Below are 23,424 nucleotides of genomic sequence, written 5' to 3'. Positions count from 1 at the left end.
GGGACTTGATAGTGATGGAACTTTTAGTCCAGTTGTTCATTACGATGATGTTCGTACCTTAACAGCGATCGGAAGTGAATAAAACTTGAAAGATTGGTCAATTCAAAATTAGAACTGCATTCATGTATGGCTACTTGGACACAGAAACATATATGACTCAATCAGAAGATTTCGATGACGGGTCAGGTCGTGTTTGTCGGCTCAAGAAATCATTAGACGAACTTCAGCAATCACCTCGTTGCTGAAGTAATAAGTTCGGCTCATCCTTGACGGAAAATGGATTCGTTCGACAGCAGGTCCTTGCATTCATATTCGACAGAGAAAAACAGAAGTATTACTGGTAGCTATTTACGTCTACGATGGTCTCATCACAGGATTAGCTCAAAGTGCAGTGAATTTGAATTTATGTAAGTTGAAATCAAAATTCAAAATATCAGTGGGGTCTTTAGCCTCATTTTTAGGCATGCAAGCAAAACAACGAGAATCTGCCTTATTTAGTTCCCAGCGAGCATATACAGAGAAGATTCTATAGTTTTAACGTGGCTGGTTCAAAACCATTAAAGACTTCATCTCAGAATGAACAGTTAGGAGATTAGACAATGGGTTTCTAGTCCAGTGAAACTGTCAGAAAAAAAAGCCTGTACCTTGCAAAAGGTGGGGTAGAAGATTTTATTTTTTAACTCGTTCATATTGTTGGAAAGGTTAGAAAACCAAGTTTTGCCAACAAAATTACTCTTGGGAAAACTTTCTGCAGTTAAAAAACTTCGAAAATTTCGGACTTTTTACAGTTTTTTTCAAAATATCTCAGTTTCATTTGCTCCTATCGGTTTGACGTCTATTTTCTTTTTTAAAGAGCACAAAATTCTCTACAAATTTGATTCTTACCATTTTTTCTACTCCCGGCGCTACAGCGCGTCAAAAAATACCAATTTTCAAATTTCGAGCAAAGTGGCAGATTACCTAATTTTTTAACACTGGTATTTCAGTTTCTATTTGTGTAGTATAAACATATTACTCATCACGTTATTCATTGGAATTTACCATCTCACTCTGCTGCAGGGCCAGGACAAACAGCGTCATATTCAGTAACTACGAACACATTCACGTCCGATTGCATGAAGTTTATTTGTTTTACAATATGTAATACGATTGCATGCAGATGTCGTACATTTTCTGCAGCTGATTGACGTTAATGATCAGTTATAAGAAAAAGTATGTAGGAATTGTTCTTTAGCGGACAAAAGCGTATTTATTCTTTGGCGGGCAGAAGGCGATTATCTCTGGTGATTGTTCACAGCGCGCTGACAGCTATTAGCACACAACAATAAGGGCCCTACAGTTTGGAGTCGCTTCCATTTAGTATATGTTGTGGGGCTGAAAATGAGTATGTCTGACATGAATTTGTGTTTCATTTGCGAAAAAACTGTGGTGAGTGGTGGACGCAAGGAAAAATTAAGTGCTGCAATATTGTTGTGAAAAATGAACACCTAATCTCAGCGCTTTGCACGTTCAATAAACCACATGCTACCCGTGAAGAAATAATAACAGCAGGAGAACAGGTTACTATCGCATTATATAGTGGAGGTGTCAGCAGTTTCCACGCACTAGACCATTTGCGGTACCAGCTATTCGCCAAGTCTGCCACGAAAAGCAAACTGAATCTTGCACGGTTGCCACCTACACAAGATGCTGCACATCATCATTCGTTGCGGACTTACCAACAAGTCCAAAGTTGGATGGGAAACTGGAAACCTCCTGAGAAATGGGGCTGGAATCACAGTGACCACGGTCCAATACCCGTTATAATGAGCCAAGATCCAGCACCTGAAGCACTTCTTCACATTGTTTCATGCTCATCCAGGCTGAACTGTGGCGGAGCGTGCTCCTGCAGGAAAGCGGGTTTGAAATGTTCTTCAATTTGCAAGAAATGTATTGGGGTCAACTGTGAAAACGTGCCAAATTTTTTATATGAAGACAGTGAAGAAGATGTTATGGAGAATGTTGAGGAAACCGCTGACGAAATCAACGAACTTGCTGAAGCTGACTCGCTGTTTAAAGAAGAAGTCAATCTGGGATCAACTCTATGTACAGACCCTGAATCCGTAGCTCAAGGTATATCTGATGACACTGAGGAACCTGGCCCATCAAAACGTTTGAAGTGATGCTCATATCTGTCTCAAGTGCGGTAAAGTGCGATAGTACAAGTATTACACACCCAGAACTGTCAAGATTTTTAGTAACTGACAATGCATTTTCATTGTAATAAAGCTACTTATTTTTAATGTCAACTGTGTGGCTTTTATACACAAGAATAATTACCTATCTAATTAGGTTGCCTATTGCAGATAATAATAGTTATGTTTCCTGAGACAATTTATCTTGTGTGCATTTGTGTGTGTGTGTGTGTGTGTGTGTGTGTGTGTGTGTGTAAGAATCACAATAGATGGGTGTCCAGCAATCCTCATGTTGCATACAGAGAAATTGAATACCTGAAAGTGAGGTGGTAAATTCCAACATATAACATGATGTTTAATGTATTTATATTACGCAAACGGAAACTGAAAAAATAGTGTTCAAAAATAAGGTATCTTGCCATTATGCTCAAAATTTGAAAAATTGGTATTTTTTGAGGCGCTGTAGCGCCTTAGATATTGGGAGTAGAAAAAAATTACACGAATCAAATTTGTAGAGAGTTTTGTGCTCTTTAAAAAAGAAAATAGACGTTAAAGCGATAGGAGCAAAAAACCGAGATATTTCGAAAAAACTGAAAAAAGGCCGAAATTTTCCAAGTTTGACTGCAGAAAGTTTTCCCAAGCGAAATTTTGTTGGCAAAACTCGGTTTTCTAATCTTTCCAACCATATGACCGAGTTGAAAAAATAAACTCTTCTACCCCACCTTTTGCAAGGTATATCTGCTATTTGACTGGACTATTCCGGAAGGCGGCCGGCTGGAGACAGAGGGAGGAGGGGGAGGGGGGGCTGGATATAAAGGCGCCACCCAGCAGTCATCAGTCAGCCATCAGAATCGCCTGAAGATGGCAAGAAGTCGGCTTGCCGAAATATCGCGCATTTTGCACTACGTCGCCTGACTCAATATCTGAGAACTGTTCTGGAAAACCTAAAATTTTACACAAAAATTGTTTATAATATTTATTATCCGAGCTTGAGGTACAACAGTTGGACCTAAAGACACGTCCACCGAGTTACTGTGTCACGGATAAACCGCTAACTTTTGTAGAGCAACAAGGAACTGTAGCATCGTAAGGCTGAGGTTTTTTGGATTCTTGAGCCGGAGAAAATGTCCCGAAAAAAAAAATCAGTTCGCAATACTACATGACACGTGTGCAGTATACTGTGAGGGGCAGAGGCAAGCAGGCATGCTACTGTGCTTCCGTGTTATGTACCTCAACTCAAGAAGTTGCACAGCAACATAAAAACACACAATGCGCTAACTGCATCGCCTGAGTGCCTATGCGCGCCTGGCCCAAGAGTTTCATTATTTTCTGAAACCCTGAGCATCGACTAACCTTACGTGTCCAAATCAAGAACTTCAGTCCCCAGTGCCCCAGCTGCGTTACATTTGAATTTGCTCAGCAGCGTGCAGAACACTAGACAGGTTGGTTGTTACATCTGATGACTGTAATGTTGGAATTGTCTCATGTTGAGGGGGGTAGTGACTCTGCTATAGTTCGACGTTACTGACACCAGTATCCGTACACCTATAGTGGACATTAATATGGAGTGTGTCCATGCTTCGTCTTTATGACTGCTTCAACTCTGCTGGGGACACTTTCAGTGAGGCGCCTGAATATCAGTGGAGAAATCGCAGTTCATCCTTCATCAAGAGCCACAGCCAGAGAAGATAATGATGTTGGCCGCTGGGATCTGGAGTGAGGTCGATGCTCTAACTTATTCAAGAGGTGTTCCATTGTATTCAGGCCAGTCCAGTTCAGTAATGGCACCGTTCACAAAGCATTGCCACGCTGATGCTGTTTTATGACAGGGTGCATTATGTCAACATAAACAATGATCATCCCCGAGCCGTTCTACTGCACACGGTACACAAAGTATTCAAATCCTTCAGCATTTAGCATTTTCTTAAACGCAATGAGGCAACTGCACACCAAACGCGGAAAATACCCCATGTCGTATGTAACACCACCTCCTCCGCATACCATTGTTGACAGAACACACGGTGGAAAGTAAAGTTCTCCACCCATTGGCCAAATGCAAAGCCTTTCATCGGAATGCCACAGGGTGTTGAGCGATTCGTCACTGCAAATGACTTGTTTCCAGTCATTCACTGTTCAGTGGCGTCATCCTTTACGCCACCTTAAGCGTCGCTTAGCACTTACAATGAGTGGCTTTTGAGGAGCTGCTCGAGCGTTATACCACGTTATTTATAACTCCTACGCACGGTCACTGTGCTACCTGGAACGCTGGTAACTCTTCGGAGCCAACGAGTGATTCCTTTCCCTATGTCATGTTACTTCTTACAACCACTCTCCGAACTGTTCGACAGTCCTTGTACGCCAGTACATGAGGTCTGGCTGGTCTTGGTTTACATTACTGGCCATCAAAATTGCTACACCAAGAAGAAATGCAGATGATAAACGGGTATTCATTTGACAAATATATTATACTAGAACTGGCATGTGTACCTGGGAGTTAAAATTACGAACAACTTCAGTTGGAAAGACCACATAGATAATATTGTGGGGAAGGCGAGCCAAAGGTTGCGTTTCATTGACGGGACACTTAGAAGATGCAACAAGTCCACTAAAGAGACAGCTTACACTACACTCCTTCGTCCTCTGTTAGAATATTGCTGCGTGGTGTGGGATCCTTACCAGGTTGGATTGACGGAGGACATCGAAAGGGTGCAAAAAAGGGCAGCTCGTTTTGTATTATCAAGTAGTAGGGGAGAGAGTGTGGCAGATATGATACGCGAATTGGGATGGAAGTCATTACAGCAAAGACATTTTTCGTCGCGGTGAGATCTATTTACGAAATTTCAGTCACCAACATTCTCTTCCGAATGCGAAAATATTTTGTTGAGCCCAACCTACATAGGTAGGAATGATCATCAAAATAAAATAAGAGAAATCAGAGCTCGAACAGAAAGGTTTAGGTGTTCGTTTTTCCCGCGCGCTGTTCGGGAGTGAAATGGTAGAGAGATAGTATGATTGTGGTTCGACGAACCCTCTGCCAAGCATTTAAATGTGAATTGCAGAGTAGTCATGTAGATGTAGATTACATTTACAGGCAATTTGGGTGCATAGATCCTGAGAAATCAGTACCCAGAACAACCACCTCTGGCCGTAATAACGGCCTTGATACGTCTGGCCATTGAGTCAAACAGAGCTTGGATGGCGTGTACAGGTACAGCTGCCCATGCAGCTTCAACACGATACCACAGTACATCAAGAGTAGTGACTGGCGTATTGTGACGAAACAGTTGCTCGGCCACCATTGACCAGACGTTTTCAATAGGTGAGATATCTGGAGAATGTGCTGGACAGGGCAGCAGTCGAACATTTTCTGTATCCAGAAAGGCCCGTACAAGACCTGCAACATGCGGTCGTGCATTATCCTGCTCAAATGTAGGGTTTCGCAGGGATCGAATGGAGGGTAGAGCCACATCTGAAATGTAACATCCATCGTTCAAAGTGCCGTCAATGCGAACAAGAGATGACCGAGACGTATAACCAATGGCATCCGATACCATCACGCCGGGTGATACGCCAGTATGCCTATGACGAATACACGCTTCCAATGTGCGTTCACCGCGATGTCGCCAAACACGGATGCGACCATCATGATGCTGTAAACAGAACCTGTATCCATCCGAAAAAATGACGTTTTGCCATTCGTGCACCCAGGTTCGTCGTTGAGTACATTATCGCAGGCGCTCCTGTCTGTGATGCAGCGTCAAGGGTAATCGCAGCCGTGGTCTCCCAGCTGATAGTCCATGCTGCTGCAAACGTCGTCGAACTGTTCGTGCAGATGGTTGTTTTCTTGCAAACGTCCCCATCTGTTGACTAAGGGATCGAGAGGTGGCTGCACGATCCGTTACAGCCATGCGAATAAGATGCCTGTCATCTCGACTACTAGTTATACGAGGCCGTTGGGATCCAGCACGGCGTTCCGTATTACCCTCCTGAACCCACCGATTCCATATTCTGCTAACAGTCATTGGATCTCGACCAACGCGAGCAGAAGTGTCGCTATACGATAAACGGCAATCGCGATATGCTACAATCCGACCTTTATCAAAGTCGGAAACGTGATGGTACGCATTTCTCCTCCTTACACGAGGTATCACAACAACGTTTCACCAGGCAACGCCGGTCAACTGCTGTTCGTGTATGAGAAATCGGTTGGAAACTTTCCTCATGTCAGCACGTTGTAGGTGTCGCCACCGGCGCCAACCTTGTGTGAATGTCCTGAAAAGCTAATCATTTGCATATCACAGCATTTTCTTCTTATCGGTTAAATTTCGTGTCTGTAGCACGTCATCTTCGTGGCGTAGCAATTTTAGTGGCCAGTAGTGTAGCTGGATTGTTCCTACACTTTCCAGTTCCTTTCCGTTTCCACTTCACAATTACATCACTAACATTGCACTTAGGCAGCTTTAGAAGGACTGAAATATTCGTGATGGGTTTGTTACTATAGTGGCATCCAATGAATAGTCAACGTTCGAAGTCACTGTAACTTCGTGACCGACTCCTTGTGCTGTTACTTTTTTTTTTACTGACAACACAATACTTCCGCCTCCTTTTACAATCCGCCTTTTACAATCCGCCTCTCATGACATCTAGTGGTCAAATTCATATTACATAGGTTTGTCCGGTTACTCTTGATCAGGTAGTGTACGATCATAACAAACTGAGAACTAAAGCTGGCCGTTAGTAACAGATGCGCGAAGGATGGACTTCCACGAAATCTAAACGTATTTAATGGAGACGAGGCCAAAGGGGACAGGGCGCATGGGTCAGGAGATTTCTCGGATGGACTGGGTCCATTACACGCCACGCTGTAAATACACTCCTGGAAATGGAAAAAAGAACACATTGACACCGGTGTGTCAGACCCACCATACTTGCTCCGGACACTGCGAGAGGGCTGTACAAGCAATGATCACACACACGGCACAGCGGACACACCAGGAACCGCGGTGTTGGCCGTCGAATGGCGCTAGCTGCGCAGCATTTGTGCACCGCCGCCGTCAGTGTCAGCCAGTTTGCCGTGGCATACGGAGCTCCATCGCAGTCTTTAACACTGGTAGCATGCCGCGACAGCGTGGACGTGAACCGTATGTGCAGTTGACGGACTTTGAGCGAGGGCGTATAGTGGGCATGCGGGAGGCCGGGTGGACGTACCGCCGAATTGCTCAACACGTGGGGCGTGAGGTCTCCACAGTACATCGATGTTGTCGCCAGTGGTCGGCGGAAGGTGCACGTGCCCGTCGACCTGGGACCGGACCGCAGCGACGCACGGATGCACGCAGTGCACGGATCCTACGCAGTGCCGTAGGGGACCGCACCGCCACTTCCCAGCAAATTAGGGACACTGTTGCTCCTGGGGTATCGGCGAGGACCATTTGCAACCGTCTCCATGAAGCTGGGCTATGGTCCCGCACACCGTTAGGCCGTCTTCCGCTCACGCCCCAACATCGTGCAGCCCGCCTCCAGTGGTGTCGCGACAGGCGTGAATGGAAGGACGAATGGAGAGGTGTCGTCTTCAGCGACGTGAGTCGCTTCTGCCTTGGTGCCAATGATGGTCGTATGCGTGTTTGGCGCCGTGCAGGTGAGCGCCACAATCAGGACTGCATACGACCAAGGCACACAGGGCCAACACCCGGCATCACGGTGTGGGGAGCGATCTCCTACACTGGCCGTACACCACTGGTGATCGTCGAGGGGACACTGAATAGTGCACGGTACATCCAAACCGTCATCGAACCCATCGTTCTACCATTCCTAGACCGGCAAGGGAACTTGCTGTTCCAACAGGACAATGCACGTCCGCATGTATCCCGTGTCATCCAACGTGCTCTAGAAGGTGTAAGTCAACTACCCTGGCCAGCAAGATCTCCGGATCTGTCCCCCATTGAGCATGTTTGGGACTGGATGAAGCGTCGTCTCACGCGGTCTGCACGTCCAGCACGAACGCTGGTCCAACTGAGGCGCCAGGTGGAAATGGCATGGCAAGCCGTTCCACAGGACTACATCCAGCATCTCTACGATCGTCTCCATGGGAGAATAGCAGCCTGCATTGCTGCGAAAGGTGGATATACACTGTACTAGTGCCGACATTGTGCATGCTCTGTTGCCTGTGTCTATGTGCCTGTGGTTCTGTCAGTGTGATCATGTGATGTATCTGACCCCAGGAATGTGTCAATAAAGTTTCCCCTTCCTGAGAAAATGAATTCACGGTGTTCTTATTTCAATTTCCAGGAGTGTATGTATGCTACAAAACTGTCATCGGCATGGTCTATAGTCGACAATATGTGGATGGTAAGGAACAGCAACTGTTAACGAGGACCAGAATGATGTAGATTCATTGTCAGCTTATACTATGTCGTAGAGAGCTAGATCAAACGCGCATGAACATACTGTACCACCATCTTCTCAGTGTGGAGCGCAAAGTGTGTGTTTCTCGTAACAGCAGATCAAAGGAAACATTTAAGTATGAGTGGTGAAACAAGGCCACTAGACGATGAGAAAATTTTGTCTGGACTGATAAATCGAGGTAGATATAAAACACTCCAATGGCGTAACTAGGGTAACTTGCGACTGTAGCATTTGCAGGTGCACAGAGTTTCGTTTGAAGGGTATCGGTCACTTCATTTATTTTTGCGACGCGGTATCAATATGTTCATTTTGTGATTTTCGAGTCGCGTATTTTCAGTTTCTTCATTCGTATTTTCTAAAAGTCAGTTTCATAGGGCTTACAGCTGGATGTGGTTATGTCGCATCCATGTTATATTTTTTGGTAACATCTACGTTTTCGTTCTATTATCAACTACAATAAATGGCATTATGTTAAACTTGTAGTGCAAAATATTTAAAGGGAACATTTACAAATATAGCTCCTTCGTAAATCAGTTGTGTTAAAGCTAATATATGTAGTTGTTTATTATATCTGTGAATTTCACACCGTGTATAACGTTCACATGCCTTTTCTACAATATGGGTAGGTAGTATATTTGCTAGGAACCGACTGGAAGATAACGTTGAGGCTGCATAAATGTATCGTAAGGAACAGAAATGAATGTTATATGCACTGAGAGTTTAATTAAAAAAGGTGCTTATTATTTAAATTTGAAATATGTACTTAGCATGGTACATGTGATTTTAGCTAAATGCTTTTGGGATACTTGAGGAAGGTGTTGAACAGCTGGCTACAAAGAACTACCATCAGCAACAAGATATACCACGTAACAGGAAAATTACTTACTCTGCTTGTTCTCGATTATTCTTTAAAACGTACATAATACTCAGTGCAAAGTTTATTTCAGAACGTCCTGTTTCCAGAACAGACTGCGCTGCCTATTCCACGAAATGAAGAAGAAGAAGAAGAAGAAGAAGATGATGATGATGATGATGATGATGATGAACGCTATTTCAGTCAGTACTCACACATATTGTTTACTGGCTATACCAAATTCAAAAGACTGGTCATTACTAAATGGTTCAAATGACTCTGAGCACTATGGGACTTAACATCTGAGGTCATCAGTTCCGTGACATATCAGTTTTTTTTTAATTTACTAGCCAGCAGCTATGCTTCGTACAGGGGGTTCAAAAAATGGCTCTGAGCACTATGCGACTCAACTTGTGAGGCCATCAGTCGCCTAGAACTTAGAACTACATAAACCTAATTAACCTAAGGACACCACACACATCCATGCCCGAGGCAGGATTCGAACCTGCGACCGTAGCGGTCGTGCGGTTCCGGATGAAGCGCCTAGAACCGCTCGGCTACCGCTAGTCATCACCAGTAGGCTGTAAACAGCGCTCGGCCGATGACTGGATCAAAGGATGTTCGGAGGCAACATTTCGTCATCCAAGGTATATTTGTGGACTATTGATAAAGACTAGTCTGTCGAAATCGGTACAGCCAATAGGCAGTGCATCTGAGTATAGACTGAAATAAACATTATGATGAAATGGCAACATAAACTAATTCCACAATACTCCTCATACATGTACTAAATGAACTTAGAACTCATCAGTTCCATACAGTGGTAGTAGCATCAGCAAAAGAAGACCCCTGATAGAACGACTATTATTTTTACCTGCAGCCGTTCGCAGTTCAGGTGAAATCTGGCAACAGTGCTGCCAGCTGTCAGGAACTTCTTCCGCCGATTCTACTAATTCGACTTTGCGTGGCACCCTTACCGCCCACCCCCATCCCCTTTGCTGATGTCATAACATAGCTGTCTAGCCTAATCATTTGTGATGTTTTGTTCCAGAAAGGGACTCCTGTGTTTTGCATTACAATCAAGTCCCGGCAGGCGTCCATACATAGCTATTTTTGTTTGGGAGTCAATGTGTGTGTAGTAGAAACTTTACACACACTTTTCTCATCTTCAAAGCATTCTGGAGAATGTGCTGAACACTTATTGAGAGATGTTGCCTCATGATGATTTTTGACAACAACAACATTGACGCACTACAGTCACACGTCCATTGCTTAGGCCTGCTCACAACTAACAATCGAATGCACATCTGTTGTTTACAGCTGTTAATTCACGGCGTCACCGTAGTTACGGCGCTGACGTCTTATGTACACCAGGAATAAAATTAGTCTCAGAATCTTTTGGACAGACGGCGTCCACTGCAAACAGTTACGACATTGCCTCTGACTGGTTTCCCACAACTCTCGCTGTTAATCTCCTTTACAAACAAAATAGGACAAAACTTCAAAGAGGAAAAAGCTACACACAAAAACGCCACACTTCAAATTTTCCTGTGAATAAACGTAACGCTAAAACAGAGTGGGGAAAGATGCTGTCGAGCAAAATAAATTTAACGAAGATCAATGGTAAGAATTCTATAAAAAGTATGGCAAATAGAAGACTCAAAATTTAAGGAAGAGTAGATCAAATTATATAATAGTACTGTGGACTGAATCACAACAGAAGAACTGCAGGTACTCTTAAAAGCATGAAAAACAGGAAAGCATCTGGATCAAAAGGCATTCATACGGAAATTTTAAAAATATGCCAGTGGCTTTTGTGCTTTTAGATTATGACATCTGTTTAATGAATGTTGACACTGTTGTAAAATACCGAACTTTTGATAAATTTGAGAAGTGATAGCAATTCTTTAAACAGGTCAAAGAACCAATTTTGAAAATTATAGAGGAATTAGCCTCCTAAACTTAAGCTTATAAAATATATGCAGAAATAATTAAAAATGGTATAAAACAATAAAACAACATATTAGAAGAAGAAAGTTGATCAGGGAAGGTCGTTTATCCAATGATAAACATATTTAACACAAAAAGAGTTTTAGAGAAATGACTATAAGTCATAGAGACACACTTACTTTTAACTGATTTCGAAAAAGCTTTCGGCAGTGCGAACAAAAATACATTGTGGGACATTATGACTGAAGTTGGTTATTTTATACATATTATTGAAGCCATAAAAAGCTTATACAAGGACACAAAAATAATAATAAATGTTGGCAATGATAAAACTGAAGAAATTATTACCAATAAGGGATTTAAAAGAGGCTATAGCCTGTCACCAACATCATGTAAAGTGTATGGAGACTGAAATTAAATCTGGGTTTACGGATAAATAAGAATAAATATGTTAAAATCCTTATTTATGCAGATGATGTAACAGTTTTGATGGAAAGTGAAAATGAGTTACAAAATGCAGAGTATAGGCTACATCAGGTAGGAAAAAGATAATGCAACTTTCGTGTATCAAAGAAGAGGACTAAAATTATGGTTTATTATGGGAAATACTCCACTTGAGCCAACTTTAGCTTTAACATTTTAGAATGCAATATTATCATGATATGGACAAAGATATAGACTATAAGATTGACATGTCTGTCAACATGTGGAATTACAAATAAAACACTGCAAAACGAAATACACGAGAAAACAAAATTAAAATATTATAAAAACACTGCTACACCTGTATTTCTGTATGGAAGTATATACTCCTCAAAAACTACAAACTAAAAATAAACTACAAACAGCATAAATGAGATTTCTAAGGTATGTGGGAAGACTATATAAAAATCTGAGGATATCAGGAATCAACTAGATGTTGATAAAATTAATAAAAATATTGAAAAATGAAACGTTATGGAAACATCACTTACAAAGAACTAGTGCAGAGACAATCTCATGTCAGGCCATGCTTTACCAGTCAAGAGAGAGAAGGGATGTAGGAAGACCCAGAAAGAGATGGCAGTGAAAAGTGAAGACCGAACAGGCAAAAGCGACTGAGCCTTGAGGTGCATAAGAAAAGAATTAGACCTCGCCAAGTCCGCTTCGTTCCAGCTAGCTAGTTGGCTCCATTATCTGTTAAGCCGTCCCATCCCGTGCTCACTGAACTGCAACGCTAGCCTAGAAAACTGGCAGCTTAAGCAGAAATCCGGGCGCATTTGCAAACTCTTTCAAAGCTTTCTGTAACGGAAAAAGAACTTTACTGGTCACTGTGGCTTATCCACTACCGCCTTGGTGTACTCAACAATCTTGGCCCGTCACCTCCGCTCCATGGGGATCTCCAACTCTTTTCCTACAGGACTGACCATCGACTCCTGCGGACTCCCGACTGCGTGAGCTCCAAGAAACATTCCATGAAATAGTTTCAACGTACATAACTTTAGGCGGAGCACCCATGGTCTGGGGGAGCGAATATGAGGATACTGAACGGGCAATTCAGTACGTAAAGGGAGATGAAAATCTAAGTAATCGAGGATTGGAATGCGATTTGTAGGGGAAGGGACTCCCGACTGCGTGAGCTCCAAAAACATTCCACGAAATAGTTTCAACGTCCATAACTTTAGGTGGAGCACCCGTGGTCTGGGGAAGCATATATGAGGATACTGAACGGGCAATTCAGTACGTAAAGGGAGATGAAAATCTAAGTAATCGAGGATTGGACTGCGATTTGTAGGGGGAGGTGCAGAAGAAGTGTTACGGGAGAATATGATCTCGGTACTAGGAGTGAGAGAGGAGAAAGACTAATTGAGTTCTGCAATAAGTTTCAGATAGTAAAAGCGAATACTCTATTCAGGAATCACAAGGGGAGGAGGTACGCTTGGAAAAGACCGGGAGGTATTGGAAGATTTCAGTTAGATTACATGATGGTCAGACAAGATTCCTACGCCGTAGCTTATCTCTGGAACAACTGGTGTGCCTAGGGTGACCAACTCTCCCGTATTTCCCGTTATCTCCCGTATTTAGAGACTTTTTTCATAATCTCCCGGCTCCCGTACTTTCAGGCTCAGTGGTCGTTTATCTCCCGTTTTTAACTTTATTTTTCTTATCACGTACCGCTATGTAAAAATATTTTTCAGTCATTTAAATTTTGCACGCACTGTCAGGATTCGTTCGTAGACAGCACAGACAACTGATTCTATATCGACCTTCGACTACAGATGTCGACATTATGTCTATCGAATATCTTTGGATTGATCGACCAACGCTTGACGGTTAGATGTGACTTTGTTTCTGTGCCAGTGCTTACTGTGAATCGTCGTTAACTTGTTCAAGATTTTATGATGGGCAGCGAAGACGAAGCTAAAACGCCACCAAAAAAGAAAACAAATAATTTGAATATCAGTAACATATCGTCATACTGTGCTGATGGTGCCAATATAAATTATGGCAAGCATAATTCAGTCATGAAACTATTAACTAACGAAAATGAAAAAAAATCCTTAAAGCAAGTTGTTTTAACCATGTACTTCATAATGCAATGAAACGTGCTTGCAACTGTTTACAATACGTAGATGTTGAAGTGTTTATGTTAAAAATATATAGTCACTTTTCCTGTTCTGCCAAACGAAGGGAAACGTTAAAATTATTTTTTGAATTTGTTGATGTGGAATGGGCTGAAATCTTGCGACATGTGAATACTAGATGGTTATCTCTCACTCCTGCTGTAGAAAGGCTTTTAAAAAATTGGGAGCCTATAAAAAGCTATTTTAAAACCATAGATGAATCAAACTGTCCTAAAGTTCTGAAAAGTATTTTTGCAATGAAAATACAGAAGTAGAAACAATTGTTCCAGATTATATAAGTTTTTTGTGAATATTTGGAAATGTTTTCATTCAAAAAGCAAAGTATTTGGAGAATTACGACCTTAGTATTATGGAATCTCATGAAGCTGTAAACTAATTAATAAAATTAGACAGAGAAAGGAAGATAGGTTTTTTTGTAGTGGTACTCATAAATTATTAGCCTCTGTTCTTGATTTAAATTTGAAATTTAGTAGTGAGAACAACTTCATTGAATTCCATGATTGTTTATATTCGTACTTAGGTAGTAAATTTGATAATAGTTTAAAGAGTTTAATCCCACTATGTGTAAAAAAGGAATTGACATTCAATGACATGCATGAAGTTGTAGAATATCTTAAGCTGGATTGTATTAATGAAAATGAATTATTTGAGGAGTTTTGTAGTTCTAATGGTGCAATTAAATGTGCTGTCTCTTTAGATGGTAACGTTAGCCACAAATGGATACAGGTTTTTACAATTTTTAAATCAAATAATGTTAATTTTGAAAACTTGGGTAAACTGGTTTGTTTTGTTATGAATACACCAGGAAGTAATTCTCACACTGAGAGTATTTTCTCTTATGAATAATAAGTGGACTGATGTAAGGAACAGAAGTAGCACAAACTTAATCAAATCTGAACTACAAGTTGCCATGAATTTTCCTTATTCTTGGAGTGAATTCTTTGAATTTGCTAAAAATGATGTAAAACTACTGACTGAGGCAAAATCTGTTGCAAAATGTGTATAAGTAATTGTATGTGCAAATAAATAGTCTACTTTTACAAATACTGCTTTGATTTTTGGCGAAATTATGCCGTGCTATTAATCTCCCTTATTTTTTGTCAAGTATATAAGGATCTCCCTTATTGTCGTTTAGAAAAGTTGGTCACCCTAGGTGTGCCGGCCCTTTCTCGCGCCCGTGCTTTAACGCGCTACAGTTAGTTGCTGTCGCCTATTCGAGGCGCGCGCGGGACAATTCGAAGCAAGTCGGTTTCCAACGAGGTTGGAGGGAGTTACGAGTTCGTCCGGGAGAGGGCAGTACTCTCGTGTATCCAGTGTGGTACGGCTACGGAAGTCGCAGTGAGCAGTCAGCCCTGAAAGAGAGCGTGGCCCGCTGTAGGTTTGGCGTGACACAGAGAAGCGACATAGCCGAATGAGTCGGTGCAGCGAGGCCACGTTGTAGCGGAACTGGGGTCAACAGCGTCCGTATTGGAAGCTGTTACTGTCCGTGGGTGATATAAACCTCGTCATGGCTGTGTCCTGTCGTATCAAGCGGTATCTCCAACTCTCTCGCGCTGCTATCACTGCGGAGTCACCTCTATCGGTGAGCCGTTTTAAGCTCTGTGCTCCGAAATACCAAGTTGTTGGCGGTTATTTTTCTGTTGGAAACCGTACCGTGTTGTGATTGCACTACTTTACTTTCTGGCTCAGCACTGACAGAGGTCTGCTCCTTCTACATTGCTTTTCATATTTAAATCAGTTTGTTGTAAATGTTCGTGTGGCCTGTGCTAAGGGCTGTCCTTTAAAAATGAGTTTCTATGGTTGTGCCAGGCACGTACCATCTACACTCCTGGAAATGGAAAAAAGAACACATTGACACCGGTGTGTCAGACCCACCATACTTGCTCCGGACGCTGCGAGAGGGCTGTACAAGCAATGATCACACGCACGGCACAGCGGACACACCAGGAACCGCGGTGTTGGCCGTCGAATGGCGCTAGCTGCGCAGCATTTGTGCACCGCCGCCGTCAGTGTCAGCCAGTTTGCCGTGGCATACGGAGCTCCATCGCAGTCTTTAACACTGGTAGCATGCCGCGACAGCGTGGACGTGAACCGTATGTGCAGTTGACGGACTTTGAGCGAGGGCGTATAGTGGGCATGCGGGAGGCCGGGTGGACGTACCGCCGAATTTCTCAACACGTGGGGCGTGAGGTCTCCACAGTACATCGATGTTGTCGCCAGTGGTCGGCGGAAGGTGCACGTGCCCGTCGACCTGGGACCGGACCGCAGCGACGCACGGATGCACGCCAAGACCGTAGGATCCTACGCAGTGCCGTAGGGGACCGCACCGCCACTTCCCAGCAAATAAGGGACACTGTTGCTCCTGGGGTTTCGGCGAGGACCATTCGCAACCGTCTCCATGAAGCTGGGCTACGGTCCCGCACACCGTTAGGCCGTCTTCCGCTCACGCCCCAACATCGTGAAGCCCGCCTCCAGTGGTGTCGCGACAGGCGTGAATGGAGGGACGAATGGAGACGTGTCGTCTTCAGCAATGAGAGTCGCTTCTGCCTTGGTGCCAGTGATGGTCGTATGCGTGTTTGGCGCCGTGCAGGTGAGCGCCACAATCAGGACTGCATACGACCGAGGCACACAGGGCCAGCACCCGGCATCATGGTGTGGGGAGCGATCTCCTACACTGGCCGTACACCACTGGTGATCGTCGAGGGGACACTGAATAGTGCACGGTGCATCCAAACCGTCATCGAACCCATCGTTCTACCATTCCTAGACCGGCAAGGGAACTTGCTGTTCCAACAGGACAATGCACGTCCGCATGTATCCCGTGCCACCCAACGTGCTCTAGAAGGTGTAAGTCAACTACCCTGGCCAGCAAGATCTCCGGATCTGTCCCCCATTGAGCATGTTTGGGACTGGATGAAGCGTCGTCTCACGCGGTCTGCACGTCCAGCACGAACGCTGGTCCAACTGAGGCGCCAGGTGGAAATGGCATGGCAAGCCGTTCCACAGGACTACATCCAGCATCTCTACGATCGTCTCCATGGGAGAATAGCAGCCTGCATTGCTGCGAAAGGTGGATATACACTGTACTAGTGCCGACATTGTGCATGCTCTGTTGCCTGTGTCTATGTGCCTGTGGTTCTGTCAGTGTGATCATGTGATGTATCTGACCCCAGGAATGTGTCAATAAAGTTTCCCCTTCCTGGGACAATGAATTCACGGTGTTCTTATTTCAATTTCCAGGAGTGTATATAAAAGAAAGTCGTGTTAGTTACACTATTTATAACTCAAGAACGGCTGGACCGATTTGGCTGAAAATTGGTGGAGAGGTAGCTTAGAACCAGGAGACGGGCATAGGATACTTTTTATCCCGTTCGACCGCTATAAAACGTAGTATAACAGAAACGCATCTGGCGTGGAATAACAAAACGCAAATTAGATTTAGTAGTTCAAACGAATGTACCCCTGTTGAACCCCCAACAAAAGGAAGTTTATGATACACTAATGAAGGCAATTGATGATGTAAATAGTGGTTTATATTTCCTGGCTGCCCCTGGTGGAACTGGCAAGACATTCCTCATGTCAGTAGTTTTAGCCACTGTTCGTGCGAGATCCAACATTGCGGTTGCAGTTGCTTCTTCTGGAATAGCACCCACATTGTTAGAAAGATGCCGTACGGCCCAGTCAGCATTAAAATTACCGTTAAATCTTCAAGCTATTGAATAACCAACATGTAATATTACAAAAAACTCAGCAGTGGCCGAAGTTTTATCAGCATCCAAGATCATCATCTGGGACGAATGCACAACGGCTCATAAACGTGCATTAGAGGCACTTAACCGAACATTGAAAGATCTACGCAATGACTCGAGATGTTTTGGAGGAGCAATGATTTTACTGTCTGGCGAATTCCGCCAAACACTGCCAGTAGTTTCAAGATCAACGGCTGCAGACGAAATAAATGCTTGCCTCAAATCATCGAATCGATGGCGCTTTGTGAAGAAACTTTAGCTGACAACAAGCATGAGAGTTGCATTGCTTAATGATATATCTGCTGAAGATATCTTTGAGCAATTGCTGACTATCGGTAATGGTCGAGCGGATTGATTTCATTTCCTCATAATCTCTGTAACTTTGTCTCATCGAAAGAAGAACTTATCAACAAAGTATTCCCAAACACCATTACTAACTACAAAAGTAATGAATGGTTGAGTGATCGAGCAATTTTAGCGGCTAAGAATAAAGATGTAGATGACCTAAACTACATAATTCAGAATGAGATCATTGGTAAAATGCATTCATTCAAATCTATTGACTGTGTAACAAATGAAGATGAAGCCACCAACTATCCAATTGAATTTTTAAACTCCTAGGATGTGCCTGACTTACCACCGCACAATTTACGCCTAAAAGTTGGCTCCGTAGTAATCATGCTTCGAAACATAAACCAACCAAAACTGTGCAACGGTACACGTTTGGAGGTAAGTAAATTGATGAACAATGTTATTTACGTGACGATACTCAAAGGAAAATTTTAAGGTGAGGAAGCTCTCATTCAGAGGATCCCGATGATCCCCAACCGATATGCCGTTTGACTTTAAAAGACTTAAATTTCCGCTCCGTCTTGCATTCGCCATGACCATTAACAAATCACAAGGCCAATCCTTGAAAGTTTGTTGTTTAAATCTGGAATATCCATGTTTTTCACATGGTCAGTTCAAAATGGCTCTGAGCACTATGGGACTTAACATCTGTGGTCATCAGTCCCCTAGAACTTAGAACTACTTAAACCTAACTAACCTAAGGACATCACACACATCCATGCCCGAGGCAGGATTCGAACCTGCGACCGTAGCTGTCCCGCGGTTCCGGACTTTGCGCCTAGAACCGCTAGACCACAACGGCCGGCACATGGTCAGTTATATGGAACATGTTCACGGGTCGGAAGACCATCTGCGTTGTTTGTTCTTGCGCCTGATAATAAAACAAAAAATGTCGTGTATCACAAGGTACTCAATTGAAGAGTGGAAGCTATGCACCAAAAAACAAAGAATCATTAAAATACTTAATTTTTTATTTGTCCTAATAAAAAATTGAACTTAACATCCAAAATCTGATTATTTATTGGCTTTAAGGCGGAACAGAGTTCGCCGGGTCAGCTAGTTTCAAATGTTTTAATGGATGTGAAGCCAGTGAAAAACGCTAAGCACCTGTATTTCTGGTAGCGAATCTTAAACCACATTCAACCCGGGAGGTGTCACTACAGACCCTGTAAATTTCAAATATTTCTGCTGAACGTTACTGCTATTCCCTGTTACTTAGTTATTTAAGCCTCTTAATCGCCCAGTGATTTCATAACTTGTGTAATTGAATACTAGTCCATCTGCACTGTCATTACGAAAAGAGGAAAGGTAGAACCCGACTAGTCATAATTAAATTTCACTTCCTTGTCTGAAAGCTGGTATTTATGAGCCAAAATACGAACTTTGTGGTATTTACTGAATAAGTAATTCCTATGATCGGTTAATTCAGTGTTTGCTAACTTAATTTAGTGCTACGTTAAAGACTCATGTTTTTACAAGAGTCACAACGCTTGGCTTCAAATTTATTGGTTGTTCCATACGTTGTAGAGTGCAACTTTGTGTCGTGTCCGACGCTGCCTTGGTTGCTGTCGCCATCAGACGCAGTCAGGGAGACCTACGCTCTCTCAAGGCCGCTGTAGTACAACGACACAATGTTGATCAGAAAGTGCTTTCTTTAAAAAAATTGTTTTTAGTTATGTTGTTGTCGTGGTCTTCAGTCCTGAGACTGGTTTGATGCAGCTCTCCATGCTACTCTATCCTGTACAAGCTGCTTCATCTCCCAGTACGTACAGCAGCCCACATCCTTCTGAATCTGCTTAGTGTATTCATCTCTTGGTCTCCCTCTACGATTTTTACCCTCCACGCTGCGCTCCAATACTAAATTGGTGATCCCTTGATGCCTCAGAACATGTCCTACCAACTGACCCCTTCTTCTAGTCACGTTGTGCCACAAACTCCTCTTCTCCTCAATTCTATTCAATACCTCCTCATTAGTTATGTGACCTACCCATCTAATCTTCAGCATTCTTCTGTAGCACCACATTTCGAAAGCGTCTATTCTCTTATTGTCCAAACTGGTTATCGTCCATGTTTCACTTCCATACATGGCTACACTCCATACAAATACTTTCAGAAACGACTTCCTGACACTTAAATGTATACTCGATGTTAACAAATTTCTCTTCTTCAGAAACGCTTTCCTTGCCATAGCCAATCTACATTTAATATACTCTCTGTTTAGACCACCATCAGTTCTTTCGATTCCCAAATAGCGAAACTCCTTTACTACTTTAAGGATATTCCAGTCAACATTGGCAAAAGCTTTCTCTAAGTCTACAAATGTTAGAAACGTAGGTTTGCCTTTTCTTAATCTTTCTTCTAAGATGTGTCGTAAGGTCAGTATTGCCTCACGTGTTCCAATATTTCTACGGAATCCAAACTGATCTTCCCCGAGGTCGGCTTCTACCAGTAAATCTCAATGTAGACAAGTGTAATGTGCTGCGAATACATATAAAGAAAGATCCTTTATCATTTAGCTACAATATAGCAGGTCAGCAACTGGAAGCAGTTAATTCCATAAATTATGTGGGAGTACGCATTAGGAGTGATTTAAAATGGAATGATCATATAAATTTGATCGTCGGTAAAGCAGATGCCCGACAGATTCATTGGAAGAACCCTAAGGAGATGTAATCCCAAAACAAAGGAAATAGGTTACAGTACACTTGTTCGCCCACTGCTTGAATACTGCTCACAAGTGTGGGATCCGTACCAGATAGGGTTGATAGAAGAGAGAGAGAAGATCCAACAGAGAGCCGCGCGCTTCGTTACAGGATCATTTAGTAATCGCGAAAGCGTTACGGAGATGATAGATGAACTCCAGTGGAAGACTGTGCAGGAGAGACGGTCAGTAGCTCGGTACGGGCTTTTGTTGAAGTTTCGAGAACATACCTTCAGCGAAGAGTCAAAAAAATGGTTCAAATGGGTCTGAGCACTATGCGACTTAACTTCTGAGGTCATCAGTCGCCTAGAACTTAGAACTAATTAAACCTAACTAACCTAAGGACATCACACACATCCATGCCCGAGGCAGGATTGGAACCTGCGACCGTAGCGGTCGCCCGGCTCCCCGAGGAGTCAAGCAGTATATTGCTCCCTCCTATGTATATCTCGCGAAGAGACCATGAGGATAGAATCAGAGAGATTAGAGCCCACACAGAGGCATACCGAAAATCCTTCTTTCCACGAACAATACGAGACTGGAATTGAAGGGAGAACCGATAGAGGTACTCAAAGTACCCTCCGCCACACACCGTCAGGTGGCTTGCGAAGTATAGATGTAGATGTATACACGTCGGGCAAAAGGAGGTCGGACATGATATCAGGAGGTATCCCGTGACTTGTCACCTGAGTGTGAACTTGTGTCTCAGTAGTGTGTTTCTTTGGCAGGCCTGGTGCAGGTGCAGGTGCAGGTTAGTGTAGGGTAGTGTGGGGTAGTGTAGTAGCAGTAGTAGTGGTAGCGGTACCTCTGGTAGTGGTGCTGCAGCTGGTGGCGCAGCAGCCACTGTCGCAGGATGAGGCGCTGCTGCAGCAGCAGGGCGGCTCGCTGCAGCCGCTCCTCGTCGTGGGCCGGCAGCTCGGGCAGGTCGCCCACCTCAGTGACGCAGCCCACCAGGCTCGAGATGCCTGCAACACAAAGGTCAGACCGCCAGGTTACTACAAGCAGTCACATCTCGATAATACACTCCTGGAAATTGAAATAAGAACACCGTGAATTCATTGTCCCAGGAAGGGGAAACTTTATTGACACATTCCTGGGGTCAGATACATCACATGATCACACTGACAGAACCACAGGCACATAGACACAGGCAACAGAGCATGCACAATGTCGGCACTAGTACAGTGTATATCCACCTTTCGCAGCAATGCAGGCTGCTATTCTCCCATGGAGACGATCGTAGAGATGCTGGATGTAGTCCTGTGGAACGGCTTGCCATGCCATTTCCACCTGGCGCCTCAGTTGGACCAGCGTTCGTGCTGGACGTGCAGACCGCGTGAGACGACGCTTCATCCAGTCCCAAACATGCTCAATGGGGGACAGATCCGGAGATCTTGCTGGCCAGGGAAGTTGACTTACACCTTCTAGAGCACGTTGGGTGGCACGGGATACATGCGGACGTGCATTGTCCTGTTGGAACAGCAAGTTCCCTTGCCGGTCTAGGAATGGTAGAACGATGGGTTCGATGACGGTTTGGATGTACCGTGCACTATTCAGTGTCCCCTCGACGATCACCAGTGGTGTACGGCCAGTGTAGGAGATCGCTCCCCACACCATGAAGCCGGGTGTTGGCCCTGTGTGCCTCGGTCGTATGCAGTCCTGATTGTGCCGCTCACCTGCACGGCGCCAAACACGCATACGACCATCATTGGCACCAAGGCAGAAGCGACTCTCATCGCTGAAGACGACACGTCTCCATTCGTCCCTCCATTCACGCCTGTCGCGACACCACTGGAGGCGGGCTGCACGATGTTGGGGCGTGAGCGTAAGACGGCCTAACGGTGTGCGGGACCGTAGCCCAGCTTCATGGAGACGGTTGCGAATGGTCCTCGCCGATACCCCAGGAGCAACAGTGTCCCTAATTTGCTGGGAAGTGGCGGTGCGGTCCCCTACGGCACTGCGTAGGATCCTACGGTCTTGGCGTGCATCCGTGCGTCGCTGCAGTCCGGTCCCAGGTCGACAGGCACGTGCACCTTCCGCCGACCACTGGCGACAACATCGATGTACTGTGGAGACCTCACGCCCCACGTGTTGAGCAATTCGGCGGTACGTCCACCCGGCCTCCCGCATGCCCAATATACGCCCTCGCTCAAAGTCCGTCAACTGCACATACGGTTCACGTCCACGCTGTCGCGGCATGCTACCAGTGTTAAAGACTGCGATGGAGCTCCGTATGCCACGGCAAACTGGCTGACACTGACGGCGGCGGTGCACAAATGCTGCGCAGCTAGCGCCATTCGACGGCCAACACCGCGGTTCCTGGTGTGTCCGCTGTGCCGTGCGTGTGATCATTGCTTGTACAGCCCTCTCGCAGTGTCCGGAGCAAGTATGGTGGGTCTGACACACCGGTGTCCATGTGTTCTTTTTTCCATTTCCAGGAGTGTATCTAAAAGTCGTGTCAACACTGCCGTACACTTGAAGCGTCGCAGCTAGGGCGCGACTGCCAATTTGTCTATTAAAGCTTTCTTGTATGAATGTATGTGGGCTCCAGTGTAAGCAGTCAGAACCTTATACGACCTGCAACGGCTGAGCTGTGTACTGCAGATGTGCGTCATCACCA

At 44.3% G+C, this 23,424-nt stretch overlaps 1 protein-coding gene across 1 annotated transcript in view; it reads right to left on the bottom strand.

Moving 5' to 3' along the window:
• Positions 1-23,424, bottom strand: part of LOC126417041 (apoptosis-resistant E3 ubiquitin protein ligase 1) — a 233,590-nt gene that overhangs the window by 171,432 nt on the left and 38,734 nt on the right. Inside the window, exon 2 of the mRNA XM_050084931.1 lies at positions 21,610-21,769. Within this exon, the coding sequence (XP_049940888.1) occupies positions 21,610-21,769 (160 nt within the window). The remainder of the gene's footprint in view (positions 1-21,609; positions 21,770-23,424) is intronic.

The sequence above is a fragment of the Schistocerca serialis genome, chromosome 8 (assembly GCF_023864345.2).
Source record: "Schistocerca serialis cubense isolate TAMUIC-IGC-003099 chromosome 8, iqSchSeri2.2, whole genome shotgun sequence".
Taxonomy (NCBI): domain Eukaryota; kingdom Metazoa; phylum Arthropoda; class Insecta; order Orthoptera; family Acrididae; genus Schistocerca; species Schistocerca serialis.
This window is presented reverse-complemented; position numbering and strand designations above follow the sequence as displayed.